This window comes from Orycteropus afer, unplaced genomic scaffold, assembly GCF_000298275.1.
Source record: "Orycteropus afer afer isolate SDZICR_OR568_19922 unplaced genomic scaffold, OryAfe1.0 scaffold00012, whole genome shotgun sequence".
NCBI lineage: Eukaryota > Metazoa > Chordata > Mammalia > Tubulidentata > Orycteropodidae > Orycteropus > Orycteropus afer.
The window spans coordinates 2,634,408-2,649,328 of record NW_006921599.1 but is presented as its reverse complement, the minus strand read 5'-3'; the positions used below and the strand labels follow the sequence as shown (position 1 = coordinate 2,649,328).

At 39.7% G+C, this 14,921-nt stretch overlaps 1 protein-coding gene across 1 annotated transcript; it reads right to left on the bottom strand.

Moving 5' to 3' along the window:
* Positions 1 to 327: 327 nt before the first annotated feature.
* LOC103206667 (N-acetyllactosaminide beta-1,6-N-acetylglucosaminyl-transferase-like) lies at positions 328 to 1,287 on the bottom strand. Its single transcript, XM_007952166.1, has one exon. The coding sequence runs from the start codon at positions 1,285 to 1,287 to the stop codon at positions 328 to 330; it is 960 nt and encodes a 319-aa protein (XP_007950357.1).
* Between the last annotated feature and the right edge of the window lie 13,634 nt (positions 1,288 to 14,921).

Genomic DNA, 14,921 nt, shown 5'->3' with positions numbered 1-14,921 from the left:
GCAGACCTTTAAGCGCTAAGTTACTAACCAAAAAATTGTTGGGGCAGGTTCAAGTCCACCCAGATGTACCTGGGAAGAAGAGCCTGGTGAACCGACTTCTAAAAATCAGCTTTGAAAACCCTGTGGAGCACAGTTCTACTCTGACACACATGGGATCACCGAAAGTCAGAGCTGACTGGATAGCAACTAGTTTTGGAATGAATACATATTGGAACAGCTGGTGGGCTTGAACTGTCAACCTTCTGGTTAGCAGTCAAATGCCTTACGCACTGCACCACCAGAGCATGCGCACACCCTCTCTCTAAAATATTTCTGGACATTATGGTTTTAGGGCACACTTAGAATGGAAATCCAGTTCCACATACCTGGAATCATATTGAGTGTCACCCAGAAATGTTCATCCGGAGAGTAGGTGTCCTTTGACCACTCAAGTAAATCAATAGCCCTCTGGTCTTGGAGAACAAAATTAGCAAACTCTCTTGTAAGGGCAACGTAGGCAGAGCCAAAGTAAATGGTCAGGTTATGGGGAGGAGGCCTTTTTCGTATCCAAGTCCACAGCATAAAGGAAAAAAGAGAGAATCTCTGTTCTAAGTGCACATATTTAGTCCTTCTGATAATATGAGGAGGAGGCAACCCCCCTGGGGTAATATTTTTCCCTTTAAAGCCTTTCAGGTAGTGAACTATCTCCTTGTTGGTTTTCAGGGGGAAATCTTGCCCACAGGTATTGATCACATACTTCCAGGGAATCTCCAAGGCCACCAGGTCTCTCAAGCAGTTCAGGTCAGCCTGGAGCCTAGAAATTCCTGCATAGACCACAGACTCTCTCTTAGAGGCCAGAAAGGCATTTGAGAAGCAGCTCAGTAGTTTTCCCACTGTCTCTTTGAAAGCAGCTGTGGCCTTCTCATCCACATGAACACAGTAGACATTTTGGGGCATGTAAATAGCCCTGAAGAGCCTTTCAAATGTATCAAAGTCTTTGTGGATGACCATGATATATACCAGAGGGAACTCAGCTTCTTCTTTGGATAGAGGCTCCATTATATAGTGATTCTGTATCAAGTATTGTTGACAAGTTATATCTCTCAATGATGTCATTGGTATATTTTCATCCAAGACCATTTTCTTTCCTGTCACAATCATATCACAGACTTCTACAAGAACTGAAGTATTTGAGATTTTCCCCACATGCAGGTATGTGTGTGGAATTATGTTGTTGGTATACAAGAAAAAAAGAGTTAAAGACATGGCCACTAGCCCTATGATGAACCCAAACATCTTCAGCTTCATTTTTTCTATAATCATTCTTTTCATGTCATTTGCCTGAGTTCATACTATTGCTGAAGTGAACCTGCAGGCTATCTACAGGTAGTTGGGGAATCTGTTCTAACTTCTTGTCTTCAGTAAGAGTAGAAATGTTGCCACTCATGGAAGGGAAGGAGAATCAACCTAAGTTTAATGGATCTGAGGACATGAGCCACTGAGGCAAACTGAACAACCAGGCAAGAGCTAAGCACAGGTAGGCAGATTTGTCTGGAAGTCAAAACCCTTCAAAATCAGCCCCAGCTGTCAACTCAGAGTGGTCTTTCCCAGGCTGGGTTAAGAGTAGAATTTGTGTCAGTCTTACAGCTCCCTTCATCCAGACAGGACCAGCATCACAATCATTGATATCACCTTTGAATACAGGGTACAGTATATGTCTATATGTCTTCAACTTTGATCAGTCACAGACGTCCCAAGGCAGGTTGCAATTTCCATTGACAATAGCCGGAGTTGTTTAATAGTGGAGTTTCTTTTTACCTAAAAATGAAAATAAAAAAATCATAGAACTTCACAGCTGGAACAAACCACAACCAACTCATTCAACTGACAACTGGAGAATACTGAGGATGAATTTGAACTAATATTCAACCATGTGTTTGCCTATATTATCTCACTGGCAAATATGTGAGCTCACCATTGCCATTCTACACATTTTGTTGCTATTGTTAGCAGCCAGGGGATGTTGGAGGAGCTCGGGTAGCATAGTGCCTAAGGCACCTGACTGCTAACCAGAAGGCTGGTGGTTCAAACCCACCAGCCACTCCTCGGAAGGAAGATGGGGCAATCTACTACCATAGTGATACTGCCTTGGAAACCCAAGGAGGGGTTGCTATGAGTCGGGTCCGACTCGATGGCACATAACAACAACAACAACAGATGATGCCGGGAGCAAGAAAAATATCTGTCTCTCATCCTTTATTTTGTGTTGAATTGTGTCCCCAAAAAGGGTAGGTTCAAGTCCTAAACACTGGTACCTGTTAATGTGAACTCATTTGGAAATAGTGTCTTTGCTGATGCAATTAAGTTAACATGAGGTCATACTGGAGTAAGGTGGATCCTAACACAATATATTATTGTTGTTGTTGTTACTAGCTGCTGTCAACCCAGCTCCAGCTCAGGGTGACCCCATGCACAACAGGATGAAATGCTGCTCAGTGCTAGGCCATCTCTATGATCTGTGGCAGATAAACCATTGTGATTCACAGGGTTTTCATTGGCTGATTTTCAGAAGTAGATCATCAGTCCATTTTAGTGTGGAAACTCTGCTGAAACCTGTTCAGCATCATAGTAGCACACATGTCTCCAATGACAAACTGGTGTTGGCTGCACAAGGTGCATTGTCTGGCTATTGAACCCTGGACTCCTATATGGAAGGATCTCTGGTGGTGTATGCCTAAGGCATTTGACTGCTAACCAGAAGGCTGGAAGTTCAAACCCACCAGCCACTCTTCAGAAGGAAGGTTGGGCAATCTATTTCTGTGGTGATACCGCCTCAGAAACCCAAGAAGGGGTCACTATGAGTAGGATCCGACTCAATGGCAGTGAGTTTTCTCCTATATAGAAGATGAGAATTCTACTTCTGAACCACCACTCTTCTCTCATATCCATTTTACACATGAGGGAAACTAAAGCCCAGAGGTACTTTGACTTACCTGATAGCCAATAATGAATAAACGATAGTACTGAGCCTCAAATCTATCTCTTTTGACTCCACTGGCCTTCTACTGGGAGCTCTAGTGGCGTAGTGCCTAAGGCATGCGACTGCTAACCAGAAGGCTGGTGGTTCAAACCCACCAACCACTCCTTGGAAGGAAGGTTGGGCAATCTACTTCCATAGTTATACTAACTCAGAAACCCGAAGAGGGGTTGCTAAGAGTCAGATCCCACTCCATGGCAGAGTTTGGTTTTGGTTTGGCCTTTTACTTGGAATACCAAAAGCCAAACCAAACTCACTGCCATCAAGCCAGATCCAACTCATAGCGACCCCTCCTTGGGTTTCTGAGGTGGTATCTCTATGGAAGTAGATCGCCCAACCTTCCTTCTGAGGAGTGGCTGGTGGGTTTGAATCCCCAGCCTTCTGGTTACCAGTCAAATGCCTTAGGCACTACGCCACCAGAGCTCCCTACTTGGAATAGTCTTTCTCTTTTTTAATTGTAGTGAAAACATACACAGCAGTGGGATAAGCTCTTGATAAGTTCCTACCTATCATCCTTCAGGCACTGGTGTAACAATGCCTTCCCCAATAAACCTTCCCTGCCCTCCCAAGTCTAGGAACCTTTCTGCCTGCTCCGGTAGCACCTTGTACTCCCTTCAATTGTTTTTTGCTCCACCAGTAGTGCAATGGGGACTATTTTTGTGTATCTTCAGCTCTAGCTCATGGTAGGCACTCAGCATTAAGTTAAATCCAGCACATCAAGGATTGGAAAACCACAGCCTGTGGGTTCAGTCTGGCCTCCCATATGTATTTATATAGCCTGCAAGCTAAAAATGGTTTTACATGTTTTAATGGATGAGGGGGAAAAAAATCCAAAGAAGAATAATATTTTGTGACACATAAAAATTATATGACATTCAAAATCAGTGTCTATAAATAAAATTTTATTGGGACACAGTTATGCTCATTTATTTGTATATCATCTATGGCTGCTTTGGGAGCTCTGGTGGCATAGTGCTTAATGCATTTGACTGCTAACCAGAAGGCTGGCGGTTCAAATCCACTAGCCATTCTTCAGAAGGAAGGTGGGCAATCTACTTCTGTAGAGCTACCACCTCAGAAACCCAAGGATGGGTCTCTATGAGACGGCAATGAGTTTGGTTTTTTATGGCTGCTTGGTGGTACAACTGCAGAGTTGAGTAGGTGTGACAGAGACTTTCTGGTCAGCATAACCTAAATATTTGCTGTCTGTCCCTTTTCAGACAAAGTTTACTGATTCCTGCTGTATATTTATGGATGCCTGTATATACTATCTATTTTCACTACATCAAGATGACAATTATGGACTGGGTACCATTTTACTACTTTTTGCTTTATTTTCTGGATTTCCTTGTGGATGCTAGAAGGGCATCAAAGTTGGCAATAGACTGTGGGCTCTAAAACGTAACTGTGTGAGTTTGTATCCTGGCTTTGCTGGTTGTTGGCTGTGTGATATTGGGAAAGTCACGTTACTTTTCTATTTCACTTTCTTCATTTGTAAAATTAGGGAAATAACAGTAGGGATTGTCAGGCAAATTAATAAGTTGAGTGCATTTTGAACAGTCTCTGGCACATAGTAAAGACTCAATAAATGTTACCCTATTGTTATTATCTGCACATGGTCACTTTAAAGTCTATTTACACTGCTGTTGTTGTTGTTATGTGCCACGGAGTCAGACCCGACTCATAGTGACCCCTCCTTGGGTTTCCAAGGCAGTATCACTACGGAAGTAGATTGCCCCATCTTCCTTCCAAGGAGGAACTGCATAGCACTGCACTTGGCCTGACTCAATTGTGACTCAAACTTTGGCAAGATTTAGAGCTGCCACATAGTGGCTGGTTATGGAGTAGCTTGACATGTCATTCCATTTAACCAGTTGCCATGGAGTCAATTCTGACTCCTGGCAACCCCATGTATGTCAAAGCAGAACTACGCTCCATAGTGTTTCCAATGTTTCATAGTGTTTTTTTAAAACAGACTGCCAGGCTTTTCTTCTGAGGTGCCTCTGGGTGGACTTGAACCACCAACCTTTGATTGGCAGGTGAACACATTAACTGTTTGCATCACTTATACTCCTTCCTCTCATTTAGATGATTAAAAATCTGTGGAAGTATATGAACAGACACTTCACCAAAGAAGACATTTAGGCAGCTAACAAACACATGAAGAAAAGCTCATGATCATTAGCCATTAATAAAAAAACCCAAATCCACTGTCATCAAATTGATTCTGATTTATAGGGACTCCCATTGAGTTTCCAAAGTGGTAAATCTTGATGGAAGTAGATTGCCCATCTTCCTCTGCAGAGTGCCTAGTGGGTTTGAACTGCCAACCTTCTGGTTAGCAGTCAAATGCCTTACGCACTATGCTATTAGAGCTCCTAGAGCTCCATTAGAGAGGTGAAAATTAAAACAACAATGTGATATCATCTCACCACAGCACTAATAGCAAAATTGTAAAAAACAGAAAACAACAAATGCTGGCAAGGTTGTAGAGAGATTGGAACCCTCATACATGGCTGATGGGATTATAAAATGGTGCAAAATGGTATGGCACTTCCTTAAAAAGCTGGAAATAGAAATACACGTGATTCAGCAATGCCACTGCAAGGTATATACCCCAGAGAAATAAGAACTATGACACAAACAGATACATGCACACACCATGTCCATCACTCCTCCATTCCCAATGGAAACAAGCTAAATACCCATCCATGGAGGAATGGTTAAACAAACTGTGTACATACACACAACGGAATACTACACAACATTAAAGAACAATGATGAATCTGCAAAACATCTCATAATATGGATGAACCCAGAGGACATTATGCTGAGTGAAATTAGTTAATCAGGAAAGGACAAATATTGTATGAGACAACTACTGTGAAAGATCAAGAAAAGAGTCTCACACAAAAGAAATATTCTTTGATAGTTACCAGGGGTGGGAGAAGAAGGAGGATAAACTACTAACTACAGAATAAACACATATTAACTTGGGTGAAGGGGAAGGTAATAAAAAAAGGAGGAAAAATCAGTGAATGGGTGGAAAGGGGAACAATCTTGTGGATAGGTGAGAGGGCACATTTTCATGCCATTTCAGCATTTTATTCTCCCCTAGACTGTGAGCAACTTCAAGGGAGGAACATGTCTTCTAAGACATAGAGGAGTGCTCAACATGGCATTTGAGAGCACTGAAAAACCTGTCTCCCACAATGTCTCAATCCCAACAGCCAGACAAGTTTTCCTTAAGGACAAAGTATCTCATAAGGAGATAAGTTGTTTAAGTGAGTTATTATCCAAGAAGCACAGAGATAATGTTTATGTATCTCATGAAACATTTATGAACCAACAACACTTCACAAAGATTTTGAAAAAAATGGGACAAGAGACAAATTGGATTAGATGGAAGAAAGTAAGGTGTTGAGTCTGGGATGCTATTAGGGCTCCTTTGGAATATGCTGGCAGGGAGAACAAAAAAGCCAGGAGATAATACGAAGGCAGTACAATGCACCTGAGGTTACATATCATTACTTATATCATTCATTTTTAGAATTAGAGAGAACAGTCTTAAAAATTAATTTTCCCCAGTGTGCTAGGCATATATCTGCTGCTGTCAAGTCGGATCCAACTCATAGTGACCCCTCCCTGGGTTTCTGAGGCAGTATCACTACAGAAGTAGTTTGCCCAAACTTCCTTTCAAGGAGCAGCTGGTGGGATGAACCAGCAGCCTTCTGGTTAGCAGTCAAATGCCTTAGGCACTCACGCTGATATGAAAATTAAGTAGTTTGGGTTTAATGCTTTTCATGTAATCAGACTGAACATTCCATTTTAAATTCTCACTATATTTTCAGAAAAGTGAAATGGCTACATCAGAGACACAACAGTCCAACATCAAGTGGAAAGAAGCTTAGAGGCCATCTGGTCCCATCCTGCCATTTTACAGAGCAAAGAAAAGTGCCATCAGGAGCAGAAAAGTGACTTGCCTAAAGTCTTGCCACTGTCAAGTGTCAGACCTAATGCTTCGAACTTTAAAAAGCAAAAATTCACCAACACTTCTCTAGGCCTAGGAGTCCCTGGGTGATGCAAAAATTCTGCTAACTAGAAGACTGGAAGTCCCAGTCCATCCCGAGTCACCTAAGTAAAGCACCTTGTAATTTACATTTTAAAAAATCAGCCATTGAAACTTTATGAAGCACAGATCTACTCTGACATACATGGGATCAGAATCAACTCTAATGCAATTGGTTTTGTTACGTTTTTCTCTAAGCCTAACTCACTATTTGGGAGCTCTGGTGGCATAGTGCCTAAGGCATTTGACTGCTAACCAGAAGGCTGGCGGTTCAAACCCACCAGCCACTCCTCAGAAGGGAGATTGGGCAATCTACTTCCATAGTGATACCGCCTCAGAAACTCAAGACTATGAGTCAGATCTGACTTGACAGCAATGAGTGAGTTTAAACTCACTAGTCATCCAGCCACTCCTCGGAAGGAAGGTTGGGCCTTCCTACTTCCGTAGTGACACTGCCTTGGAAACCCAAGGAGGGGTCGCTATGAGTCGGGGCTGACTCGATGGCAAATAACAACAACAACAACAACAGTCAACAGAAGAGCACATGAAAACAGGGTGGGACTATCTTAACTTCTTTTTTTTAAAATACATTTTATTGAAATATAATTTATGTACAGTGAAATACACAAAACTAAAGTGACATGGCTCAATGCATTTTCTATCTTAACTTCTTGAGACTTGCTCTCTCAGACTTGTTCTCTCAGTTTTCACTCTCAGAAACCTAAGCTAAAGATAATATTTGTGCTCATGAAAGAGGCTGGTAAAATATTTGCACTTTGAAGCAAAGTATGATAACACTTATTTAGGTGAGCTTTATCAGGATTAGGTAAATATATCCACAGCAAAAATTAGAATTTTTTGGAAACCATTGTGATTAAAGTCAAAGGTATATTCAAAACTCCTGTTAAGAGCACCTAATTCTATTAACATTTATACTCATAAATGTCCTTTAAATCCTTAGTTATCTTCTGTAAATAAATTATTTCTCTTTAAGAACAAGAGCTGACCTCATATATCAGCCTACTTCCAAGCATTAACTCATTGTTTTCTGCTTGCGGCTACATTTGCTGATCTTTTCACCCATATGCTCTCCTCTCAAGGAGCCTTGGTGGTGCAGTGGTTAAGCACTTGATTGCTAAATGAAAGGTCAGTGGTTCAAACTCACCCAGTGGCTTCATGGGAGAAAGATGTGGCAGTCTGCTTCCATAAAGATTACAGCCTTGGAAACTCTATGGGGCGACCAAACCAAAAACCAAACTCACTGCCATCGAGTCGATTTCAACCCATAGTGACCCCTCTTTGGGTTTCCGAGGCAGCATCTCTTCAGAAGTAGATTGCCCAGTCTTCCTTCCGAGGAGTGGCTGGTGGGTTTGAACCAGCAGCCTTCTGATTAGCAGTCAAATGCCTTAGGCATTACGCCACCAGAGCTTCTATGGGGCAACAACCAGCTCAAACATGGCAATGATTTTGAGGATGGTACAATAGTGGGCAGTGTTTTGTTCTGTTGTATACAGGGTCGCTGTGAGTTGGGACCTACTGGACAGCATCTAACAACAACTAGAAGTTGAAATAGACAAAGAAAGTTCTCCCTAGAGTCACACTCTGAATTAGTACTTCTAGCCTCCTGAACTGTGAGAAAATAAACTTACGCTCTTTAAAGCCATCTGTTTGTGGTTCTTCTGTAACAGAACCACTAGGAAACTAATCAATTTGGTAAACAGTATCTTTGCTTTGAGTTTTTAAATATAAGAAAATGAAAACCAAAACCCACTGCCATTAAGTTGATTACATAGCAACCCCCATTGGGTTTCCGAAGTGGTAAGTAGATTGCCTCATCTTCCTTCCCAGGAGTGGCTGGTGGGTTTGAACCACTAAGTTCTGGTTAGCCGTGAACTGCTTTAGGCACTGAGCCACCAGAGCTCCTTAAGGAAATGAAGTCTAGGAACTCCTCGGAAGGAAGGTTGGGCAATTTACTTTCGTAGTGATACTGCTTCGGAAACCAAGAAATCACTATGAGTTGGATCCAACTAAATGGCAGTGAGTTTGGTTTGGTTTGGTTTATCTTAACTAGCAGGGGGCTCTAGTGACATTGTGATTAAAGCATTTGGCTGCTAACCAAAAGATGGAGCCCACCCACCAGCTGCTCCACAGGAGAAAGATGAGGCAGTCCGCATCCATAAATAAAGATTCACAGCCTTGGAAACGCTATGGGGCAGTTTTACTCTGTCCTATAGCGTCACTGTGAGTCATAATTTACTCAACAGCAGTGGGTTTATTTTACCTAATAAATGGAAGTCAGAATGAGAGCCCAGTGCTTCAGTCCAGCACAATCCAATATATCAAATCAGAAAAACCCCTTTCTAAACATAAAAGTAAAGAAAGAAACTCTAAAGACAAAGATATAAACAGGTGGCTATGCACTATTTAGAATGGCAGTGTATGTATACATATACATATATAAACACACACAAACATTACCAATAAAGTTAAAAAGCAAACCCTCTGAAAAAACAGTAATAAGTAAAGAATTAAGTTCTTTAATATATAAAACAATCTTACTAATCAATATGAAAAAAGCAAATACCTAAGTGCAAAAGGGGGGGGGTTAAAAAAAAGGGGGGGTAAAGAATAAGAATGGGTAAATGGCAAAAGAAGAAATACGAATAACCTTGCTTGTAATCAAGGAAACGCTAATTAAATATTGAGATACAATTTTTTGCCTGTTAAATTGGCAACATTGGTCCTGTACCATTTTTTTTTAACCTAATTACTCAGTGTTGGGAAGAGCTTTCAAAGTAGATACTCCCACACATTGCAAGGGCAACTTAGTAGGAATATTTTAAATATTTATATTTTTTGGGTATAGTAATAATCTCCCTGATAAATATTTATACTTATATAGGTATAATTATACACACCAAAATATATCAATTATATTGTGTCTAAGTTCCCCAGCCCTCCAGCCTCTCGCAATCACTAATCTGAATTTCCTTTCTATAGATTTGCCTATTCTGGACATTTTATAAGGAGCTCTGATAGCACACTGCCTAAGGCATCTGACTACTAACCAGAAGGTTAGTAGTTCAAACCCATCAGCTACTCCGTAGAAGGAAGACTGTGCAATCTACTTCAGTAAAGATTTATCGCCTTAGAAACCCAAAGGGGGTCACTATGACTCAGAATCAACTTGGTGGCAGTGGGTTTGGTTTGGTTTGAACATTTCATTCAAATAAGTATGACCTAAATTTTATGCATATGATTGTAATAGTCCAGCTTAGAGCATGATAGCAGTCTGCTCTCACATCCTTTTTGGAGTAAGAGACATTTTTGTAATTAACTTTTCTTTCCTTTAAATTTTATTTATTTTGTTGGTATACTCAGCAAAACATACTCCAATTCAACAGTTTCTACATGTACAATTTAGTGACATTTATTACATTCTTTGAATTGTGTAACCATCCTCACCCTCCTTTTCTGAGTTTCCTTCCTTCATTAACATAAACTCACTGTTCCCTATGGTTCCTATCTGATCTTTCAAGTTGATCACACATAGATAGTCCTTAAAAGAGCATAATGCTCAAAACCAAACCAAACCCACTGCCATTGAGTCGATTATGACTCATAGCAACCCCCACTGACTTTCCAACGTGGTAAATCTTTGTGGAAGTAGATTACCTCATCTTCCTTCCATGGAGTGGCTGGTGGATTTGAACTGCCAACCTTCTGGTTAACAGTTAAATGCCTTAGGCACTGTGCCGCCAGTGATCCTATAATGCTCAAAGCAGATCTGTTTTTACTAGTTAAACTAAACTGTTATTCAGTTAAGAAGACTTCAGGGGATATTTTTGACTAAGGGTTTAAAGATTATTCCAGGACAACAGTTTCAGGGGTTCATCCAACATCCACAGCTCCAAAAAGTCTAGAGTCTCTGAGATTTTGAAATTCTCTTCTGTGTTTTCCCCCTTTTGATCAGGATTTTTCTATGGCATCTTTGATAGTAACATGTTTGAGGTCATTGTTGCAGGTCTTATGTCAATCCATCTCACTGAGGGTTTCCCTCATTTCATTGACCTTTTACTTTACCAAACATTATGTCCTTTTTCTAAGTGATTGGTCTTTCCTGATGACAAGTAAGCAAGATGAAGACTCACTATCCTCATTTCTGAGGAGAATCCTGGTTATATTTCCTCTAAGACTGACTTGTTCCTTCTTTGGTAGTCTATGGTATGTTCAATATTCCTCACCAACACCACATTTCAAATGCATCCATTCTTTTTCTGTCTTCTATTTTCACTGACCAGCTTGCACATGTATACGAGGTGATTAAGTAATTGAGAAGATCATGACTTTAGTCAGACGCTGAGCTAGACATGTGCTAAGTGTATAGGGCAAAGGGATGTATTAGTTTCCCAAGTCTGCCATAACAGTAATAAAATACCACAAACTAGGTGGCTTACAACAACGAAAGTTTATTCTCTCACACTTTTGGAGTCCAAATGCTCCATCTGAAGGTTCTAGGGGTAGATCCTTCCTTGTCTTTTCCAACTTCTGATAACTCTAAGGGTTCTTTGGATTGTGGTAGTTTTAATCTATGCCTCTATCTTCATGTGACCTCATTTTGTCTTTCCTGTCTGTTTCTTCTATTTTTAAAGAACACCAGCCATTTTGAATTAGAGCTCACCCTACTGCAGTATGACTTCATGTTAAAAAATTGCATCTGTAAAGATGCTACTTCCAAATCAGGCCATATTCAGAGGTACTAGGGATTAGAACTTGAACATATCTTTTTAGGGCACACATTTCAACCCACAATAAGAGGTGAGACACAGGTGTGTTTCTTAACCCCACTACCCCAAATACATACACACACAAAAAGACTGGAAGATATATATGAGGATAACTATCTTTGAGTTGTGAGGTTTGGGATTATTTTTGTTACTTTCACTATACTCCACAGTATACATTGCTTTTAGAAATGGGAAAAATATTCTGTGTACTTTCATTTTCTATGAAATAAATGGTGGAATCCAGAAATGTCAAAGTGGAAACAATTTCTGCTCTAGGACAATCACTGCATTAAAGGTGGGTATCCTGAGAAAGTACCTAAAAACAAAAACAATCAAACCTATTGTCATCAAATTGACTCCAACTCATGATGATGCCCTGTGTGGCAGACTAGTCTATGGAACTGTACTCCATAGAATTTTTGAGGTCGAGAAAGTACAGTGTTCCAAAATTATTGTTGGAGAGCTGAAATGCCTAACAGAAATACCCCAAAACCTCTGGCTAGCATACATTACTGAGAAGAAAAGAAATAGTATATGGATATTTTTATTAAGTTCTTTTCTGTGTCCTGGAAAATTTGATTCTGTTTAATGAAATTAAGAGATCAAGCAGGAAAAAATTAAACTCTGTCCTTTTTTCTACATATCCTTTCCAGAGCCAGGAAAGACTGGCTGGGAGGAAGAAGCAATCATACACTCCCACTTCCTACCTCTGTCCTCTGAAGTCTGACCTCCTGGCTACTGAGACACAAATGTTTCCATCACATTTAAAATCCTTCCTGGGCCAAATGTTTACTAAAGTGGAACTGTGGATTGATTTATTAAAACAGTGCCTAAGATCTAGGTTTTGTCTTATTTTATTTTGCTGTGTTATATCTCAAGTTTAAATGTCTATTAGTTACTGATTGGGAGTCCCTGGGTGGTATGAATGGTTAATGTGTTTGGCTGCTTAACCAAAAGGTCCCTCAGAAGAAAGGTCTGGCATTTCACTTTGGAAAAATCAGCCATTAAAAATCTTATGTAGCACAGTTCTCCTCCGGCTCGTCTGGGGTCACCATGAGTCAGAACTGACTTGATGGCAAGTCAATTTTAGTTATTGATCAAGTTTTGTGATAGATTTACTCCAGACACAAAAAAGAGGCTGATTTGGGAAATGTTGTTATTAGCTGCTGTCAAGTTGGCCCCTGACTCACAGCAACTCCACGCACAACAGAATGAAATGCTGCCTGGTCTTGAATCCTCAGGCACTGTAATCAGACCATTGTGGCATATAAGATTTTCAGCCTTACTCTGAAAGCTCCACTGAAACCTGTTCAGCATCAAAGCAACACACAAGCCTCTACTGACAGATGGATGGTAATGAAGTACCTTGGCCAGGAATGGAACCTCCATGGAAATGAGAGTTCTACCACTGAACCACTGATGCTTCAATTTGGAAAATACTACATATTAACCCCTTTCCCTTGGAGACTGACAACTTAAACTGCCTGCTAAGGTTCTTAAAAGTGTTTCAAGGAAAGCATTGGGCACATTCAGCAAGTGTGAGATACTACATCCCTTCAGAAGTGAGCACAATTGGAAAGTGTCAGACATACTTGTGTTTAAAGAATTCTCAATAAGGTTTTTGCCTTAGTTTTACCAGAGTAATTAACATCACTAACACACTTAACATTTTGATTCCCAATTTCTATATTACATGTTGTCTTTTAAAATATGTTCCAGGTTTATCTCTCCTTAGGCTGTATGAAGCCACAACCTAAGGGCCTGGCTATACAACAAGTCTCAATAAATATACACCTACTTCTCACTTACCAACTCTCTCATTATCTGACATTTCACACTTAAAATAATAGTAAAAATCTACTATCTGACTATTTTGTGCATTAACGACACATGTCTGGCAGTAACGAATGCCAAGATGTGAGGTGAGAGTAACGTTAGTCATGATGGTTAAGGTTATATGTCAGCTGGCTACGCCACAATTCTCAATGGTTTAACAGTTATTTAATGATGTAATTTGGCAGTTATGCAATGATGTGATTTGGCAGTTATGTAATGACGTGATTTGGAAGTTACGTAATGATGTAGTCAAGTCATCCTCCATTTTGTGATCTGAAGTGGTCATCCTCATTTTTGCATAAGCCTTACTCTTTGGAACTTAATCATGTCAATAAGTGAAGAGTGAGTGTAAAATAGTTCAAATTATACAAAGCATGTTCTCTGACCACATGGAATTAAGTTGGAGATCAGTAACAGGAAGATACCTTAATTGGAATTAAAAATCTATTTCTAAATATCACATAGGCCAAAGGGGAAATCAGAAAGTACTTTGAACTTAATGAAAACAAAAAGACAACATATCAAAATTTGTGAGATTTAGCTAACTAAAACAGTGCTTAGTGGAAAATTTATACCATTAAACTTTTTTTACAAATTGAAGGTCTGTGGCAATGCTGTTTTGAGCCATTTTTCTAACAGCACATGCTCACTCTTTGTCTCTGTGTCACGTTTTGGTAATTCTCACAATATTTCAAACTTTTTAATAAAACAGTATCTTGATCTTTTTTCAAAATGCTATTGCACACTTAATAGACTATAGTATAGTGTAAACATAACTTTTACATCACTAGGAAACCAAAAAAAAATTCATGACTCACTCTGGTCTGGAACTGAACCTGCAATATCTCTGAGATATGCTTGTATATTAAAAAGAAGGAAAGTCTCTAATCAATGACTTGAATGGCCACCTTAACAAACTAAAAATAAAATAAAATAATATCCAAAACATGCAGAATAGAGGAAATAATAAAGATAAGAGCAGAAATCAATAAAATAGAAAACAAAAATAGAGAATCAGTGAAGTTATAAACCTGTTCTTAGAAAAAAATCAATATTGATATACTTCTAGACAGACTGAACAGAAAAGAAAGACACCCAAAAATCAATATTAGATATAAGAAAGGGAACTCTACAAATTTTAAATATTAAAAAGACAAGAAGAGAATATTGTTGTTGCTAGATACTGTGGAGTTGGTTCCAACTCATAGACCCT